We start from the raw sequence: 21,159 nt of genomic DNA, 5'->3' as shown, positions 1-21,159 counted from the left end.
TTATTTTCTAGCAAGCGGAACAAGTCAATGAAGTAGATTATTTTTAAAATTCCCATGCCTTTTAAGAGCTCAATAGCTCTACATTAGGTTCATAGCTTTTAAAAAAGACAGTCTCCTCCTGCAAGGAATTCTGTCCTTCTGAAAAATGCCATTTTTTTTAACACGAACAGAACACCACTTTTGGCTTCTGTAAGAGTTCCTCTGTTTTCAGCATTGAGGGCTGGTAACTCCATATGGCAGTACCAGAGACACTCCACTGATCTAACAGCGCAAGCATCAAAGTGCTGCACTTCCTGCAAAGCAGAAGAAAGCTTTCAGTTAACATGAAGTTAGTGCGGCATCCTGCCCCCGTCCCCCACCAAAGGTAAACCCTCCAGCTGCTTCGGCACACACTGCTCCACTGACCAAATTATTGATCAAAATAAGATTCCGGGCTCTCATGCAGAGCAGTGGTTACTGCTGGTAGCGTTACACACCTCCCAGTTTCACTTTGCTGCTCAGCTGGAGACACACCAAGGTAGGCACAGCTGGCCCCCCCCATCCCACAGCTCCTTTTGGTGTCTGCGCAGACAGGGCTGGGAGAGCTCTACAGGCTGCACGCACCAGTGAGCCCAACTCCCATTCAAGCACAACCACGCCAAACAAAAGCTGCTCTGACAGGTGCAGCAGCATCCGTAACTTTACCTGGCTGATCGTTCTCACACATTCAGGAGCACTCTGGCAACTCTGGGCACATCGGTGCCTTCCCTGCAAGTACCTTCACTGGTTTAGAGATTTCTGTACCTTAGAGAAATATTTTTGTTGCCACACAGTTTTATGAGACCATTCACTGAAGAATCAAGTTTTATGTATGCACCAATAGAATACTTTATGTTATTAAATGCAAGTTAATTTGGGGAGGTTTTAGAGTATTTACATATTATTTCTAAAAGAGTTTATCTGTTCAGTTGGATTTAGCTGTAAAGAAGGAAAACAGGTTGCAACTGTACCCAGCTCTCCAGACCATACTACTGTATTTATCAACATGGACAACTTGAATCCAAAATCATATCCTTTGTTGTTTCAAAAACCAAAGCTCAAAATCTTCACCAAAACCCATGTGAACTGAACTTTAAGTCCACTATGGAACAGGAATCCCTAATGCATATAGTTTACTTTAGCTTTTGAATGAGCTAATCCCTATTTTTGATTTGATATTTCAGTAAAGGTTTCTATTGATCTCAGTTTTCCAAGTATACTTGAAAGCTTCTAAGTAACAGCGGTAGGCTGATTTTTAATTTTGCTTTCACACCACTTGAGTAGATTCAAATTCTATGAGGCAAAATGATATTTGGCAGCAAATGACACAAGATGCCACTTGGCATCGTATTCTGATTTTTAAGCAGAAGCTGTTGGAAGGCTTAAAATAATTCATCTTACTTTATAGTATCTGAAATACAGGTCTAATCTGTTAATGACTCCAGTACTAGTGAGAGGAAGCCAGTACATTAAAACCTCCTTTTTCTGTAGATTAGGAGGACATTGATTACATGAATCTGGGAAAAGTTCAAGATACTGCAGGGCAATGTGTCTGAACATTAAAGCCTATTACACAGTCGCGAACTGCTACAGACAAGTAGAGTTTCTCAGTTCAGTGACTTATGATGGTCATTTTAGTAGTTACCTGCATTTTTTTAGTTCATTGCATACTCAAGGCAGAATTTGATCAACCCTTGGTTATACCATGAACACAAATTTAAATCAGTATAATTGACTTTATTCTGTCTAGCCCACATCAACACTTAATCCTATCTCAGTTGAGCTGCAGTACCACCAAGTACTATGAATACAATATTCATGCTTCCCCCACCCACACTCCACCTTTCATTATTCTTTGTTATACTTGCTTTCATCTCAGTGACTTTGTCATTTGTATGGCAACTTCTTCTAACAGTTTTACTCATTCTTTCATACTATGCAAAATGCTGAATAAAGCAGAACAAGTAGCTTAGGCATTTGGAATACCTGTAGGAGGACTACACAGTCCTTTAACAAGCATTAGCTAAGCTCCTGAACAGTATTTACTTTGCAAATACACTATTTCTATGGTCATGAATTCTACAAGATTCAGAAGCAAAAACAAATAATGAAGCATCCACAAGGAACACTTTTTCTGTTGGGTGATCCCTCTTGTAGTTGGAGAATACACTTAGGAAAGAGATGAATGGGATTTAATGCTTTAAAGGAGTACTAGTTCTTAACGTTTGCTCCAGGTAATCAAGAAGCTTATCAGAAGAGAAGAAAAGAACAGAGTAGTGATAACCACCTCCGAATCTTCCTTTGGTACTCCAAGAAGGATCCATCATCAGGCACTGAAGAGTCAGGAGGTAATACTGCTTAACATCCCATGGTATTCACACATAAAACAGTGGTCAATGGGTAGAGTTTTTCACATCTGTAATTTGGCCAACATAGACTTCATATCATTAAACTTGAGACACTTAAACAGAAATGAAATTTGGCTCTGAAGGTCCAGAAGGACCCAGTATTTGTCCATTCCTATGGTTTATTACAAGGGATGTAGGGAAAAAAAAAAAACAACAAAACATTCAAGCCTCTTCTTTAGAGGTATCCAAACAGCCCAGGGTTCAACAACACAAATTCCCCATAACTATAAGCATAGAAGAGTGTATGAGCTGCTGATGGCAGCGGACTCTCCTTGGAGTTCTGACCAGAAGCAGCATCTTGACCTTTTCAAATCAAGCTCTTGTTGCAATTGGCCTATCCTAAGAAGAGTTATTTCAACAATTCCTTAACCAGCTTTCATTCACCAGTTATGCACTTAGTCTCACAAAAGCAGATTTTTTCTGTTACCACTCATACAGTTTCAGTAAGAATAGCTCCATTTCACTCAAGTAGCTCAAGACTCACTACATGCCTTCAGACAACTGCCTAGTAATTCAGCACACGTATTCGAGCATAACACATTTTCACATTGATGAGCAAGAAAAAGGAGCAAGGCAGTGACTGTCTATATAGAAAAAGCAAGACTCATTTTTGATAGCTGACAAAAATGTAAAGAAACATAGATTTAAAAGTTGAAGCATCACTAAGTAAGAAGGAAACAAAATGGTTCAGACTGGCCAAATATCCCTTCATTTCTGGTTGAAAGCTACATATCTGTTGTGGTTTGGGGCTCTTGAAGTATCCAGATCAGATATTAAACACTGATTCACAAAAACAAAAAACAAACCCCAGAAAACCCTTGAGCCCACAAGTGACTGGGGTCCCATTGCAACTCTGCTGCCCAGGGTACCAAACAAGAGCCATTTTCTATTTAAAAGAACCCCAAAGTTAGACCGGAGTGCTTACTGCCTGAATGGAAAACCCTCACCCTGCTGCTTTGCATTCAGAAGAGGCAGAGTTATTCATCTGCCCAGAGGTCTGCCCAAGAGAACTGAGAAGTCTCTCAGGTTCACCTCCTGTAATTGCTTCTTTTGAACACTAACCAGAAAGCCTGGCTCAGACTGCTGAACAGGACATCGATGAGAGACCTGACATAACTGCAGAGGGGAACAAACGCAAAGCAGTCTTCATAGGATTATGTATTGACTCACTTTATAGCAAGGGCTTGTCTGCTTCTGTGCCTCAGGGAAAGTGCCATAAAATCCACTTTTTAAACCAAACAGAACACCATTTTTATCATTTTTCACAGAAAAATTGAAAGACAAACAACACATTGCCACACATGCACTTCACAGACCTTGTGCCAGAGGGAGCTCTCAAATGCTACATTTGAAAGTGCTAAAATGATTGAAGAAACAAAGCAAAGTAACAGAAGCACAGAGGACAGGCAAGGCAAACACAGACTAACTCTGGACAATAGCCAGCACTAGAGCTGGGCAGGAACCCAGCATCCGATGATGCTCCTACTCTGACTTTTGCCTCAAAAGACTTCTGTCCTCAATCCAGCAGCTCCCACTGCTGCCAGCCTTTCCACCCATGGAGGCAAAAGGTTGATGGGGCCTCAGGGATTAAGTTTCAAACAAGCTGGATGTGTGTTAACTCCAGCTGTCACAAGTACTTAGCACCACACATCTGGAAGAGCAGTTCCGTACTGGTCACATAACTGCCTTACAGAAGTCATAGGAGCCTAAAACTATTTCAGTGTGGAAGGCAGCCCCAAGAAGCACAGTGACTGAGAAACCCTTAACAAAACACCCAGGAAAACTAAGCACAGGCTGCAGGCTTGCAGGACAGCCCACATTGACTGATTGCTATCAGAGGTTTCAAAACCCAATTACACATCCAATAAAGATCCTTTTTATAAACTGAAGCACATTATGAATGGGGAGATGGGAATTCCAACATACTGACCTTAAAAGCCAACGTAGCTCTGAATGGCTACATTGCATTGAAACACAAAAGGCACTTAGGAACTTTAGAAGTGTTTCTGCAACATTTGGTTTGCATATATCCACAATACAATGATCACTGTGTCAGTTTTTCCTTAAAATGTGTTTTATCAATCAGAATTTACATAAAAGGACATAGGAAACTTTCTAGAATGTGGTAGGCACTGTATAAAGCCTGTCTTTTGTCTTTTAAGTATTAGTGCATCACAAAGCCTCCAAACACAATTTCTAAAGGATGAAGCAGGAGCTCAGTTCTCTGGACCCATTAGGGAAAATATTTCAAATAAGTAGGTGTTATAAACGTGTGATTTCCATGGCATGAGGAAACCACTTCAGATATCTCAAAACATCAACAGCTTCAAAGTTTTATTTTAAAAGAGAAAAAAAAGGAAGAGGAAGGAAGGGGGAAGAGACAACACCAAGACCCCATCTACATCTTCCTTCCTAAATCCTTTTGTTCTGCCCATCAAGAAAATCCTTTTTAATTACCAGTTAAGTACTGCAATGAGTTATAGTACAGAAACTCTCTGGAGCACTTCATGAAATCTACCAGCTTTCAGTGTTTTCTCAGATGTACCAAGTCAGAGCGACTCCATTCATTATGAATATGAAAATCCATAAACTGGGATACGTGTACAAGGAGTTGCTAAGTAGAACATTAGTTTAAAAAAAAACTGAGTAAAAAAAAGCCAAGCATGTTTCTGATGAAACATACTGAATGAGGACTTAAGGATTCACAAAAAAGCTGCTATTTTACTTCACCCATAGTTAAGTCTTTACTAGTCACCAGCTATTAAATATGGGAATTCTTGCATTATGTTTAGTCAGTGTCTGGTACAGTGATGACCACAGGTACTATCAGAAGCATGGGACTGCAGACGGTAAGTACAAGATCCTGGGATGCTCATAACTTTCCAAGCACAGGGAAGAATTCAGTACAAGTGTCCAAAATGGTTTCACTTCAGTAAACCCTCCATTATCTATGGCCAATTTACCGGGTTACTAGCTGTGTGCCATTAGCACACTGACATGCTGTTGCTGCTTAACAGGCAAGCAGCAATATTCATTCTGAGTAAAGCTCCTTGTGAAAGGAAATAAAAAGGCAAAGCTGAAAATCTTGGACAAAAGCAGAAACCTGTGTCACATTCGCAGTAGCAGGGTGAGCCCTACCATGCAAAGTGGTTCTTGCTTGAGGCATATGGGTCTACTCAGATTTATAGGCAGAACAAGCCCTGAAAATCACAGATACAGGCAAGAAGTAGAAAAGAAGTCTTGGACCAGGAGAGGCAAAAGTGACAGACAGTACAGCCCTTGGCTACCTAGTCCTGACAGAAACAGTGAATGTGACACTCAGTGGGTAAGCACAGAAGGGAAGAAAAGCGAATACTCTTTCCATCATGCTGCAGGGCTTTATGTCATGGCAATGATGATGAAGATAGCCTCTACAGGTCTCCTTACGTCAATCTGAAAAAGGTTCCATGTTACAATTACATTAAATCAGGTGTGAGAAAAGCAGAGGCTGGAGATGCAGGAGCTTGAAGATGCTCATTACTCCGCAAGACAAATGAAACTGCATACAGAGTAACTGAATAAACCGTACATTCCAATGTGACCAGCTAATACAACACGTTTTATTGATACATATTTTTTATGTGACATTAGCTTGAAATAACGTTTTCAAACAATAGGTTTTCCCTATTGATTTTCTGTGCAATCCATTACAATGACTGCTATCACCTCTGAGCCAGCTACAGGGTTTTAACCTTCCAAGATGCCTGGGAAAAAAATATGACAGTTTTCCTGAGCAGCATCGATTGACGTGTCTTAAGTTATTCTGAATAGGAACACCAGGAAAACAGCTTCTAGATGCATAATGTATAAGCTCATTTACAGGAAGCAGGGAACAAATTGAAAAGGGAGAAGTGACACAGAAGAAACTGATAGAAGCAACAGTAATTCAGTTGAGATAGAAAATATCACGGAAATTTAACCTTATGGAAAACTCACTTTATGCAGAACAGGCATTTGATGAACAATCTTTTAATTTGCAAGGTGTGCTTCTCAAGGATAATGAAGAGCAACCAAAATGACAGAAGTATTGCCCCTTGTTTCTGAGCTCACAGCACACAGATAACCTGTCAAAGCTCCAGAGTGCAGACTTCCCTCCCACAAACCCACAGCAGCACAAGGAACATTGTACAAAGCTTACTAGCCTTGCAACCTGTTCACAAACCTCATGATAAATGTTAAATAGAAGGTTTGCAAGCAATGCACTACCTTAATCATGGAAATACAGAAGCAAGATCTAGCCTAACCTCTACTAAACTGACCAACTGCTTCTCCTCACCCAAATTCAAAGGCAGGCAGATGAAGCATAGCACAAGAGTTTGGCTTTTCTAGTTGCCCTGTGTTTACTGCAGTTCCTTGGACCTATACCTGCGTTTGATTCAGATCAGCTGCTAGTTTGGTGTAAAGGCATACTGGGGAAGGGGTTCCCAAGCAAAGAGGGGATAAAGTGTATTTCACAGTTTAACCTGAAAACCACTCTATGTTACCATGTGTCCACAAATATTTAACTAAGCAATTCCAGGTTCTGTTTGAGCTGGCTTGGCAGCCTACAGCGCCAGTGCACAGATCCTCCAGGCAGCCACAGAGCTCAGGAAACCAGGGAAGGGGTGTTTTCCCCATCTACTTCCCAAGGTTCCCATACTCCTGTCACTGACCACTCTGTCCTACCCATGCACATACAACACCAGTGTGTGGCCCACACACGACTTCAGGCACACGAAGTGACCAGCAAGGATGATATAACCTACATAGTCCTTACAAAGAGGTCTGCAGAGTGTCTGAAGTCATACAGGTGCCAAAATGGGAGCTTCAGAACACAAGGTGTATCTGTACTAGGGATAAATTCCCCCACAAGACTGCAAAGTTCTATTTAAAAGTGCCACTTTCTCCTTGTATATGTGGTGAAGGCAGCAGCCACACATCACAGCACAAGTAGCCTACAGATCCCCCCTGCCAGTGTTTTCCTCATTCCATCAAAAGTTTGCTGCCTACATACATTTCAAAACTTGATGTTTTATTTGCCAGTTCAGTTTTATGCAGATGTAGTTCAGGTTCCTAAGTCCAAGGTCTATTCATTCCATTGCTTACCATACACAGAATACAGGAAGTATTCTATGGTACGTTAAGACTCCAGTGGCATGTTGGCAGATAAATCCAAAGGGAAATTTAGCTAGACAAATTTCCTTCAGTTACAGTTAAAACTGTGTGCAAGCCAAGCACATAATTTTTCTTTACCCTAAAATAAGAGCTCTGCCTAACAGCACTCAGAACAGAATGGTGCTTTGTGTTCCTTGGCACACCAAAGCCAGTAACTCCTCTTTACCTTTTGCATCATCCAGGGATTAGACACACATCTTTCACATTGCTTTAGCAAAGCCTTCAAGGAAGCTCATAATCTGCACTGGTGTTAACAGGCATGTAAATACAAACACCCCACACCACTGACAAGTCAGCAGCCCCTGCACTTCTGTGGAGTTACTTTTTATGCTTCATTTAATAGCAGAAACCTCTCAATTCACTGTTCTGCTCTATCATTGGCTGGTAACTGCAGCGTTTCCAGACTCAGCGGAGCGCAAGCACAACTAGCTTATGTAAAGCTGAGAAGACACAGAAAACAAAAGCAGACTGGACACTGGATCAGCAGTTTCTTAAAACCATAATACCCAATTCCAGAATTAATTGTATTAATCAATCCACTAGACCAGGCCTTGTGCCACCTCAGCAAGATACCTGTCCAGTTACAATCTTATCTGCACTGCTATATTAAGTGCTCCAAAAATCTTGTCACCATATGCCATATCAAAAAGCCCTCAACTGGTGGACAAACCACACTTTAGAAGACAACACACATTAAGACACCTGCAGCTACATCCATTGTTCTCTCACAAATCTACTGATCTGACTCAACACTGAAAGCCAGTTAAGAAAACATGACAGGTCTCCTGTTAAAGGCAAAGGGAGGGGTAATTATTCATCTAATACTGCCATAACTGCTGCTGCAAAGAAGCCACATGAGGATGTAACAATTACAAGTACATAATAAGTATTTAAGTAAATAATCCTGGTGGGTATTGAACTAAACAGTAAAATTAAGCACTGTGTATGAAAATTAATCCTTCGGAAAAAGAAGTTTAATTCCTGTAAAACTTGACCATCTCCTGAAAAACCTAGATGCAGATTTGCCAACTCTACTTGTCAAGTGATAGCATCTTCTTCCCTGCAGCAAGTTCTCTTGCTTTTCTTTGAAACTCATTCTTCGAAAAACTTTGAACAACATTCTAGTGGGAGGTTAAGTTGAAAGTGCTCTTTATAAAAATCTCTTCCTTCACAGTCTTTTCTGGTATTTCTCAGCTCTGGATTTATAAAAGTAGTTCCACAACACATTCACTGAAACACCTAATATAAATATACCAAAGCTCACAGTCTTTAATGAGTGTTAACATTAAACATGAATAAGGACGACACAAATCATGTGCCGCTACTGCCCTCATGCGGTAAAAGGCTGAATCGCACGTTCTTCCTCAAAACTCCCACACAATTATTTGCATTATTAATTTTGATAGTAGAGAACTGATCTTACAAACCCCACATAATTCGGATAGGTTCTGTATCATTATAAGCGTCTATACAACTATCAGCAAATTAACAGTAAATGGTATATATGTAATAAATAATGATGCATTCGGAAAATACAGCAAGTGCAAAAAGTAGATCGTATTTATTTGCTTATAAATTCCATTTCCAAGCGGAATCTCCACCTTTTATTTGACACAGATCAATGTATTATTTAGCATTTCTTTGTCATAACCACATGCTAAACAAAAAACCCCAAACAAACACCCATATGCCACTCAACTGGACCACTGAGAGAACAGGTTATTCCAATCTGACATGAAGCCATCCTCTGAATACTCAGGCTATTTATGGGACAGTTTGCAGAGTGTGACACAGCTCCACTTTTGAGAAAAAACAGCTGTATTCACAAGCATTTGCACTTAAATCCATCCCAGAGATCTTTACTCTCTCCTCTAACATATTTGATGTAACAAGTTTCTGTAAAGGAGTAACTCCAGACAAACCAGATGTCTTTCAGGGCCTCATATTTATTTGGGAAGCTTCACCTCTTTACTGTCATTTCCCCTTCTCTCATGGGCACTTCTTTACAGTTACATTAATGAACTAAATCTAAACAATTATTACCATGAGGGAACAAGCACGACATAACTACTGACAACTGTAATCAAAACCACGATTCTCCCTATGTGTGCTGGTCTACATGAATTGTATATGAAACACAAGAAAAGGGGCAGAGGAGAAACCTTTGCAGCTCTTACAGTCACCTTTTTTTTTTTTACTGAAATCCCAGCAAAACTAACTTTGAGGAGCTTTATCTTAATTCTGATGCTACAGTTACAAAACATTATATAGTGAAATGTAAAAAAAACCAGTATTAACTTCAGCAGTTGTCTTCAGAACAGGGTAATATTAGGTGTAGGTCTCCTTTCACAGAGGAGAAAGGATAATATATTTCCCACTCCCAAGGTCTCAGCCCACATACACACATTTCACCAGTTAAGACAATCACCCTGCAGTGCTTCCTGATGTTGTTCAAGCAAATCAGTAGCTGCTTATAACTCATCACCAAATAATGCTACAGAAGAAATTCCCATAGCTGGTAACAACAGGTTTATAATCTCCAAAGGACTTAACTATGGGATCTGTCTTCTATTAACCACAAACTCTTGCTTTTGTCCAGAACAGCCCACAGGAAAGGAAGCCCTATTCATTTCAGCAAGTATCCTTATAGAAGCAGTTTTAAAATCACATATTAACATTTACAATTACCCCTACATGTTATTTCTCACAAGTAGGCTAGAAAGATGAGAAAACTATATAAAAAAAGTACTAAGTCTTTCCCATGAAAACCTGCTTTTGATTAAAGCGCGTTTATAATAATGCTATTTACAGCAAGACACATACAGGACTTTTTTAATGTATACAAGGCATTTCTAGACCAAGTGAAACGCAAAGAACACAGCATTTTCTATAGAATCAGACAAAAGTATTGAGGACTGAATCATAAAGGCAAAAGAGCCACGGATCAGCTCTGCTCCACCAGGAAAGACTAACCTGAAACTGAGGATAACCCTGGCAAAGGCAGGGCAGGACCTCAACAACAAAGGCACCACCCAAAGCAGAGCCAGTCTGGTGACAGCCTGTGCTGATGGCCCTGCGATTGCCACACACATGGGAGGTGATGAGGCAAATCCAAGGTCCATCTGGAAAGTCCAGCCAACAAGTCTGGACAAGCAGGGGATAAGGCTGACCACAGTCCTTCCTAGACCACAGCCCTGAGCTCAGTGAGGTTCCTGGAGCCCTGGACAGGGAGTATGGGTGGAAGTCCCAGGTAGTTAAATCCTACTGGTGCTCTCTGACTCCGGCTGTGGGGATTAAAGACATTTACATACATTTCTGAAAGACACACAGATACAGATTAAAGAGGTGAAGACATCACGCCTGCAACTATCCACTCTGCTTCTATGGCAGGATCACCACCCATCCCTGCAGCAGTCCTAGGACTACCCCACTCCTCAGCCTGGCACAGCTGTATAAACTTGGATCAACACGCCTTCAGCCACAATACCGATGCACAAGAAAACTGCCTCAGGCAGAATATCCACCAAAGAGGCAGAATAGACATCTAATAGAAAAGATGTGACACCTTCAGCTATCCAGTCTTAATCCTCTGTATCTGGCAGAGCTGGAAGGGAACAGCTACAACACACTTCAGCAGTTACTGGTGCCCTCACTTGTTTGCTGCCACACTCTTCAAGAGTCTTCTACCCACACTGAGCAGCAGACTGCAGAGCAGATGAGGTGTGTGCACTTGCTTCAGCCACTTCAGCAAAGCCTGACACCTTAGAGCAAGACACTTGTCACAGCTGCAGAGTCAGCCCAGGTGCTAACTGCAAGCTAGACAGCACCAGGGATGTTAACTGAGTACAACAGTAAAGGTCCTCTGGGCTTCCACTTACTGTGTCTAAGCCCTAGGAATGTTTTTAAAACAAAGCACGTACATTACATTCAATTGACACGAATTAGTTTTTCTTAGTGTTGATTCAGCCCAGAATCCTTACTGCAAGAACACAAAATAGGCCAGTGGCTTTGGCTGCTGTCAGTGCCTTCCAACCAGCTCCATGGCCTACTGCTTTTTAGAGTTCTCAGTCTATTTTTAATAGCACAGTTAAGAAATAAAAGCTATTTAAAACAAGCAGTATAAAAAAAGAAGTATCATTTGCTTCCCATGATTATTATGTGCATAGTAATGACAGGAAGACTATTGCAAATGTTTTCCAACTCTTAAAAAAGAAGGCTTCCTTTGCAATATATAATTTTGAATTTTAATTTAGATAACTCAGAGTATTTACTGGCAATAAAAAAATGCATATTCATGAGATCCGATTTACTATAATCTTTATTTCTGATGTTCTACATCTGTGAATACTTGAAGTACTTGAGTTTGCATTCATGGGCAATTATACAGGAATCTCATAGTAGCAACAGATTGATTTATAGTTAAGAGTTTGCAGCACAGAAAGCCAATTCATTTTCTTGTCAAGCTGGGACATGAGATTTGGGATTGACACTTCCACTTTCATTTTTGAACAAATTACTTTTTCTTGTCTAAAACACATACAAACCAAGGTCATTATAATGAGGGCCAAAACAGTGATTTTTATATGCATGCACTCTACCACTAGTTCGCAAAGGTCTGAGGAAGGAAGTGAAATAGATGCAAAGTGGAAACCTGAAGGTTAGATTTAACGCAAGTGCTTTACGGGAGAAAGATAAACACACTATTTGGTCATTCCACCTTCACACACCAAGAGCTCCCTCAGGCTCCCTCATGCTGGTTTCCACGATGTCTTTCAGAAATTCAAGCACTTACTATGCAAAACACATTTTTCTTAGAAATCTCTGCATCTCTATCCACTCTTCTTTCTGGTCTTACCTTTCTCATCATTCATCTCAGCCTTCTGAAGTACAAAGATTCTTCTAATAAAACAAGCTTTAATTGATTTCCAAAGGTAAGTCATAGGGAGAATGAAACAAACCCATAATAGATCAGTGAGAAGTACAACAGGAAAAAGTAGGATGAATACAGCTTTTGATACATGCACCAAGTAAGATGATAAAGCTCACTGATGCATAAAACAGTCCCTCTGTTTTATACTCACACTCCTTCAAATAAAGGAAAACGGCTGCGGAGGCTTCCCAGGAAAGCTGCACCCTGACCTTCCTCTCCTTGTATGCCAATAGGCCGATGAATATTGATAAGGCCAGCCATTAACACAGAAAAGGGAAGGATGTGCTAAGTGCTGTTAAAATCGAGTGTGGATGACCATATTTAGAGCAACTCAAGTTCGCTATTACTTTGTCGAGTTCACACATAATATTGTTACTAGTATTTAGCCAATGTCCCCAAACAGTAAGAAAACCCCACACATGATCAGGTTTGGCCAAACAAAATCTCTCTTATAATTAATCTTTATTTTCAACACAGACTGCTTTCAGGTGAAAGTAATTTCACAGCATTACTCCAACACGTATAATAAAAACACTTCTCATAACTATACTGCAAAGACCGACCTCTGAAAGCAAATCTTCCATGCTGTTCATTTCAGGTAACATGCTATACGGGAGGGTAAAATACTGCCTGGAACAGGTGTCGGTCCTCTGCAATTAGCCACCATTTCAGGTGCAACTCATCCATCTCTGTTTTTTTAAGGCAAGGCATAAAGCACTTTAGAAATAAGGCTCACAGCAAATGCAAAACAAATATGTTCATAAGCAGAAAAGGTAGAAACAGAGTCACACAGGACAAAGGATGACTTCTTCCACTTAGGCATTCAGATGTAGATTATCAGTATATCTGGCCAAAAGTGGTGCCAGGAGTGGTGCCTAAGTACTAGAGATAACGTTCACCCTTTCAGGAATATTTTTGAATGACAGACAAGTTGAAACGCTTTACACACAAAAAAAAAAAAACAAAACAAAACACCACATTCTTCTCAGGATAATTATCACCTAGGCTGTACTGAAATCCTGGACTTTCAAAAGCCATAAAGCCCACCTGCAACTGAACTCTTTCAAGTCCTATGAAGATGCTGAAGGAGTGGGGTTGATTGAATAAGGTGGATTGAAGAGTGGAGTTGATTGAAGAATAGGGTTGTGAATAAGTAACCTCAAGAACCTTGGGCTTTGTTAGCAACTATAGAGAAAACGAAAATTACTAAGATAAGCTTTCCCAGAACCACCTGGTGGTTACTGATACAACAATGATCCTAAAACAAAGTGATGAAGAAATAACCACCGGGGGTCCGAAAGCCCACTACCACATTTTTGTATGCATACAGGAGGCATTGTCTAAGAAGTATGATGTAATGTATGTAATCTAATGAATATGTATGTTGAAGGACAATATAATCACAGCCTGGTTGATGCCTGGCAGACACACGCTTGGAGGAGCTATCCCCGTGTCTCCCGGCACCGCAATAAAGAATACCTGCTTGTCAACTTAAAACTTTGTTGGCGAGTTCCTGGAGTTTTCTCCGAATCAATGCAGAGCGCTTCCTCGCATCTGCAATATGGATACATCTTCAGTATCTATATATTTAGTGGTAAGCAAAGTTCAGGGCGTATCACCTCATCTATTAGTCACATATCAACATACATTCTCTTTGAAGAGTTCAAGATCAAATATAGCCAAGAGGTTTGCCTTCCGAAAATCCTTGCATTACAGAAAACATCAGTTCACGCCTTTGGAGAATTTTAAGCATTTCAACCAATTCACAGCAATCATCACAAAACAGCTTGAAAGTTTCAGACTGAAGTAGAAATCACGCCCCCCTTGTTTTTAAGAAAGCAAGTACTTAAGCACCCTTAAGCCGTTTGAAGAGGCAGCATCCATTGCAGGTCTGCAAAACGCCTCCTTCAGCCGTTTCTCAGCCTTTTAAGAAACTGAGATTAACTTTTGATAAAATAACAGATAACGGAACATTTATTAAACAAATAAAAAGTCCCGGGCCTCGAGAACACCCTAAACAGAAGCTCTCGATAGTGAGCAACTCCCTTCCCTCGCCTGACGCCGGTTCAGAAGCGGCACATTTTCTACGCCTGGAACAGCTTCAAACTCTGCTTTGTGTATTTATAACCACCACCATGTGCCTTCCAACTCCGGTAACACATTTACTTACCATAAACAAAAAGAGAAGCTTACACACAGCCTGACCTGAGACTTGCAACCAACCGGAGTTAACTCTGGCCGGCCACGCGTTCACCTTCACATAACCGCGTCACCTTTCCCAGCACAAAGAACGTTTGTTGTTTCCCTCCTCCGAGCGCGCACACAAAGGAGGTGGAGGCAGGTGCGGGGGTACACAGCGCCTGGGCGCCAGCAGGGCCCACCGGATCTTTTAAGGCGGAGATGGGAGGGTCCTGCTGCTCGTCCTGACCCACCACGAGCACACACACAGAAAACCGCACTGCAGTCACTCGTGTTGGGGCACAGCGAGCGGCTTCCCACGGAGCGGCCCTAAAGCCGCCCGCACGAGGACCCGGTACCTCGTGCTCCGCACAGCGGCGCCAAGGCGAAGGGCGGAGCCGAGACCTGCTAGGCCGAGGCGCTGCCAACAGAGGTCGCCACTGTGCCTGCACGGCCTATCGCATAGCGATGGCGGCCCGCCCCTCCCACCACCCGCGCCCTGTGATTGGCCTGCCTGGAAGTCTATCAACTCCTAAGCCACGCCCACCGGCGGAGCGGAGCGGGACGGGCCGGGCCGGCGGTCAGTCTGTGCGGGGCAGGTGCGGAACGGGGCGCTCCCGATGGTCGCTGGTGCTCGGGGGACCGGGCAGTGCCTTAGCGTGACCCGTCGGCGCTGTCGCCGCTGGTCACGGCGGCTCGGGGCCCTCCCCATACAGAAGACAGCGGGGCGACAGACACAAGGTGAGATCGCTGGGCTGGGCCCCACCGGCGGTGGGTTTGGGCTCCTCCGCGCCGTTCCCAGCCCGTCAGTAGGGTGGTGGTGGCTGTGGCTGTGGCTGTGTCCCCTCCGTCCCGCTGACAGAGCTGGCACGTCGCTCGTCCGCCGGCTAACCCCCTGGGGCGGCGAAGGGCAGGCCCGGGCTTGTCCCGGGGAGGCGGCGCCTGCGCGGTGCGGGACCCGGGCTTGTCCCCGGGGTGCGGAGGGGGCGGGCAGGGCCCTGCGGGACCCGGAGAGCGCTGCCCGGGGCCCGGCGGTGGAGCCCGGTGGCCTGGAGCCGCTCAGCTGCGGTGTCACCTCGTCTCTGGGGTGCGCGGGGTGACCGGGGTTTGTGACGAGGAACATCGCTCCCTTGGGTAAGAGGGCTCGGTTTGTCTAGGGGCAGCTTCCCTGCTAAGTAGTTCACGTACCTAAAGAGAAAGGAAAGTTTCTCTCTTGCTTTAGAGACAGCTGTAACTTAGTAAGTCTCCTCCCTTTAAGCGGTTTGATATGCTTACATTTGGGTTTTGTTACAGATGATTGAAACGCTTGTAACTACTGAAGCTCAGGAGCTGCTGGACCAGCTCACAGCCCTCTTGGAACAGGAGTTAAGATGTCAGCCAAAGGCCTCTGGCCTAAGGCTGATCGAATCTGCTCATGATAATGGCCTCCGGATGACTGCAAGGCTTCGAGACTTTGAAGTGAAAGACCTTCTCAGCTTAACTCAGTTCTTTGGCTTCCATACAGAGACTTTTTCACTAGCTGTGAATTTCTTAGACAGATTCTTGTCAAAAATGAAGGTAAGGCTTTCTACAGTATGAGCTCTCAGTCACTGGCTTATGCTCCTTGCAGCCTTGTTCCTTTTATAAGTTAAAACATCTTGGCTTTAGAAGGCTGAAGGTTAAGCGCCTTCCAGAGGTTCTGATTGCACAAGAGATAAGAAATGTCTTTCCCTGTTCAGATTTTAGTATTGATAAAACAGATGTTAACTCTACAGAATAGAAGAAAGAGGGCATCTGTTTCAACTTGAGGATGTCCATAGGCTTGGAAATACAAGCCATATTCATGGGTTAGATCAAGACAGATTGTCTTGCCTGTTGCGTATATACAAGAATGCCTTAAATGACTTACCTCACTGTTTAAACTTACCCATAACCAATATTAAGCAGTTTGAAGCTGTTCAGCACTTAGAATCTGGTAAAACATTTTGTTAACACCATTGTGTCATGCATATGTGGCATGCTGATCTGGGTTGTTTATAATTGCCTAACAAAACAGGATTACCGCTGTGCTATTTGGTCAAGAACAACAGCTTGTTTTCTTTGTGTGTTAAAACAAAAATGAGAAAGGTAGATGGGGTGGATAGGAAAATGATGACCTCTGAATCCAGAATAAGCAGTAAAAATGGCCACTGTAGTGCCTATGGAATAAAATAAGGTTTTTGTATACATGTGTTTGTGTGTGTATAGAAAAAAAAGTAAAAAACAAAATTCCAAACCTTTGTTTTTTTTCTTTGCATAAGTCAATATGTTGCACACTTTAAGCCCTCAAAACTTCTGACTGGGCTATTATCGAACCTCATTAAGAAAACAGTTCTACCTCAATCAAAATACGTTGTTCTACAGTCTTGCTTTTTTAGATGAATGAGGCAGAACTTGTAGTGTGTAATAGTCTTCTCATTCAGTTAAATAAAGATAAGAATATAAGTAGATAAAAGACGTATCTCCATCTTCAAAAACAGAACAGCCCCAGTTTGCCCCCCCGTGATTTTCTTTCCTAATATACGTTGGTCCTACATAGTTTGGTACTTATGTATTGACATGGCTGATGAAAGGCTTTCCTCTTTAAAGTTAACAAACAACAAATTACTTTTCCTTAGGTACAGCCTAAACACTTGGGCTGTGTTGGACTCAGCTGCTTCTACTTGGCTGTGAAGGCATCAGAAGAAGAGAGAAATGTTCCTCTAGCCACTGATTTAATTCGAATAAGCCAGTACAGATTCACTGTTTCTGATATGATGAGAATGGAGAAAATCGTATTGGAGAAGCTGTGTTGGAAAGTCAAAGCTACAACAGCCTTCCAGTTTCTACAACTGTATCACTCGCTCATTCATGAGAATTTAAGCTGTGAAAGGTAATATATATAATACTTTTTTAGCTATGACTGCATATGATCAGGAAGCCTGTGTAGAAAAGTAATCAGGGAAATAACTTGAGTAAATGGCCTTTCTGTAGTTAAAAACCTCACAAACTTTACCCCTTATTGGTAGATATCATAAATGTATCTGTGACTTAATGTTATTTCGGTTTTTAAAGCTGTTTGCATAAGTTGATCCAAAGAGTATTCCTCTCTGAGCCAAAAACCAAACTTGCTCAATGACGATGGTATAATAAATCTCTGCTTATGCTGCACTAAGTATTGCCTCATTGCAACGATTTCAAAATCTGGCTTAGAAAAAGATTCCTTTTGCTAGTAAGCACTAAAATTCCTGTTGGTAAGCCTATTTTAACAGTATGACTCTCCCCAGTGTACCACAAGATTTATTTTTAGCATTAGGGCTGCCAAAACTGAACACCTGTTTGACTGTAACCCTAGAACTTCTGGGACAAATGAGTCCTTTGTTTAGATAACATTCTTCCTGCTGCTCTGAGTTCCCAAGGGTGGTGCTGCCTTGAGCAAGCTTGGGTTCTCTTTTTACCTTCACTCGTATGTTTTTATTACAGGAGAAAATACCTTAATTTTGAGAGACTTGAGACCCAGCTTAAGGCATGTCACTGCAGAATCATGTTTTCTAAAGCCAAGGTAAATGTCTTGAAAGCTCAAAGACAATGAGGCTACTGAAACTTAACAAAGCAGTGTTTAAAAACTTTTTCTGTCTCTCCAGCCTTCTGTCTTGGCACTGTCTATTATGGCTCTAGAGATAGAAGAACAAAAACTGCTGGAGTTGACAGAGGCATTGGAATTTCTGCAGTTGCATTCCAAGGTATATATAAAGATTCAGGGGAGGAAGGAAGAAAAATGCATGCAAGTGCCTACACAGAGGAAAAAGGGGAGATCCACTGGCATACTGGTTTCTTTTGTTGCTTTGTTGGGATTTTGTTTGGGTTTGGTTTGGTTTCATGGCTTTTTTTCCATTTGGCTTGGGATCTCTGGTTCCTATCTTCTATAAAGAAGCTGAATGTACATGTATGACTAAGGATTTAATGAGTTACGTAAGATTTTGTTTTGCTGTCTAGATAAACAACAGAGATTTGATCTTCTGGAAGGAGCTGGTGCTAAAGTGCCTTACAGAATATTCTTCGAGCAAGTGTTCCAAGCCAAATGTCCAGAAATTAAAATGGATTGTGTCTGGACGTACAGCACGGCAGCTTAAACATAGCTACTACAGAATAACACATCTTCCTACAATTCCAGAGACCAGCTCATAATAGGTAACTTCTTTTAAAACCAGCTTCTGATTGTGTAGAATTAGCTGTTAACTATCTCAAAGTTTCTTATTCTGTATAAGTAACCTCTTGAAGACATGTAACATAAACATAGTAGGCCTGTTATAGAGGCTGGTCTGTTCTCATGTTCATGCTTGAGCCAGTGCTGTACCTGAAGAAGTGGCAACCTAATATATAAACACTGGAAAAAGAACTGATCCTCTGGGGTGCTGTGGGAGGAGAAATGTGTTATACAGACATTGGGACCTTATGCAAACGCAAATGTGGAATAAAACTGGTAAAAAGAGAAAAAGCTTGGCTTGCTTCTATCCTAAAAAGAATCAGTTAAGAGGAAACAGTTGACTATTAAAATGACTTTCTTTTAATCTTTCACTTAAACCACTTAAAAGGAAGACAGTTCTATAGTTTTACTTCTGTAACTGTCTGATTAGTTATGTCTAAAAACTCTAATTCAGTTATTCATATTACTGGGGTTTTTTAATCTGTAGTAATTGTGAACTACTTCCTTATCTAGACTCTTAATTCCAAAGGTTACAGATTTTCTATAACAGCTGTCATGTTGTTGTCTTGCAATACTGAAGTCTGATGCTTTGTTTAGATCTTGTAGAAAGCCTTCAGTTGACGGTTTGGATTTTTTTACAGGAATACAGTAAAATGAGGAGAGAACTATGCTGTGACCTTGTCAACAGACACGTGAATATTTAAGAAATGAAGTCTGAAACTTGACCTTAATAAAGGAGAACTCAACTCATGGAAAGACTACGTAGCATCTCAGACTAAGGATCGTTCCAGCAAATATGTTCTTTTCATGATGATTACAACAATATTCAATGTCAGTTTTCAGTCTTATTTGTTAGACTGTTTAGTGAAATACCACAATACTGATACATAGAATTTTAACACCTTACAGTTTGCAGAGCAGCTAGTGTAGTCTAACTTTGGTTTACTGTAACTGCAGGTACTGAATTATGTATTTAATTTTAAAAATCTGGTTCCAAAGATTACATGACACTAGCATAGTGCTGCAGTGTCTTAAACTAAAGACTAATCCTGCTCAATACTGATGATGGTGGCAAATGCCTGTTGGTCCACCTAACTAGTTGTTTAGGCAGTGTCACATGGTCCATATGTTCCTACTGTGCAGGACACTGGCCTTCTACGATTGACACATTAAAAACTAGGCCATGTGATACCTGCCAAATATGTCAAGTAGCTATAGCAGGAAAAAGAGTTCATCGCCTTATAAAAGGGTAGTCACTAACCCCAGTATCATTAACTTCAGTATTTTGTAAGAAGGGTAGCTTACTGAGATTAGGAACTATATCATAGAGTGTAAAAGCTTTGTGATACTTGATAAAGGCTGAGGGAGAGTACTGGGTCGCCTGCCCTAAATCTGACATCAGTTTTCCAGAGTTTCACTGTACAAGAGGTAAATGCTGATGCTTAACAGGTACATTTTTACAGGCAGGGCTAATGCCCTATCTTGACCTGTACATAGGAGGAATTGAGAAACAATGAAGATGAAACTCTGATCTCTGTAATAATGAGCTGCTTAAAATACAACTGTGTTTTTCTGAAGACCAGATCAGTACTTGAAGTGTATCATGGTTTTAATGCTAACAAGGAAGTGAATAATAATGTATTACTGTATGTAAGATGAACAGAGAGGTTGAGGGAATGTTGCTAATGACCTCTCAAATGCTACATCACAGTGGAGCAGAGGCTGTTAGCGATGGGCCGTTAGGAATGGATTGTCATATGAACTGACTTAGTGGAGAAGAAGAGATCAGAATGTTCTGAATTTGGAGTGGTTTTACGTGTTAGCCAGGCAACCCTTCCCTTTTTATGCTGAGGGGGAAAACATTCTTTTGATATCTCAAACTAGTTAAGCCTTTCACAGAAGACTTCATACCAAAGCTCTGTATTGGACAAATCAAACCTTCTCATGAACTCATGGGTGATTGCACCACATAACATGTAATTGGGTTTTGCAACTGCCCGTACTATTGTGCTGGCCTGTGAAAAGCATACAACTGATTTGGACAAAGGTGTGGTCAGTCTACGGGGAGAGATGGTGAAGATGCGGTGTGCAATTCTAATTGTCATGTCTCAGTATTAAAATACGGACCTTTCAATTAAACATTGAAACGTGCTTACCTGTGTGAATTCTTTTCCCATTTGTTATAAAACGTCCTAGAAGAAAGCCTATAAAGTGACTTATCACTGAAC

The 21,159-nt window shown here is 41.5% G+C and overlaps 1 protein-coding gene across 3 annotated transcripts; it reads left to right on the top strand.

Annotated features, from left to right (window-relative positions):
- Positions 1-15,347: 15,347 nt before the first annotated feature.
- Positions 15,348-21,082, top strand: CCNG1 (cyclin G1). 3 transcript variants are annotated; one of them, XM_062605307.1, is made up of 7 exons: positions 15,348-15,468; positions 16,021-16,284; positions 17,364-17,617; positions 18,208-18,286; positions 18,369-18,467; positions 18,721-18,915; positions 19,573-21,082. In XM_062605307.1, the coding sequence occupies exons 2-6, from the start codon at positions 16,021-16,023 to the stop codon at positions 18,910-18,912; spliced, it is 888 nt and encodes a 295-aa protein (XP_062461291.1). In that variant the 5' UTR covers positions 15,348-15,468; the 3' UTR covers positions 18,913-18,915; positions 19,573-21,082. The 3 variants fall into 3 exon arrangements, with proteins under 3 accessions (XP_062461291.1, XP_062461293.1, XP_062461292.1); XM_062605308.1 differs by lacking the exon at positions 15,348-15,468 and adding an exon at positions 15,737-15,861; XM_062605309.1 differs by lacking the exon at positions 18,721-18,915.
- Positions 21,083-21,159: the final 77 nt, after the last annotated feature.

The sequence above is a fragment of the Pezoporus occidentalis genome, unplaced genomic scaffold (assembly GCF_034315485.1).
Source record: "Pezoporus occidentalis ecotype Australia unplaced genomic scaffold, CSIRO_AGI_Poc_V1 ctg91, whole genome shotgun sequence".
Lineage (NCBI taxonomy): Eukaryota > Metazoa > Chordata > Aves > Psittaciformes > Psittacidae > Pezoporus > Pezoporus occidentalis.
This window is presented reverse-complemented; position numbering and strand designations above follow the sequence as displayed.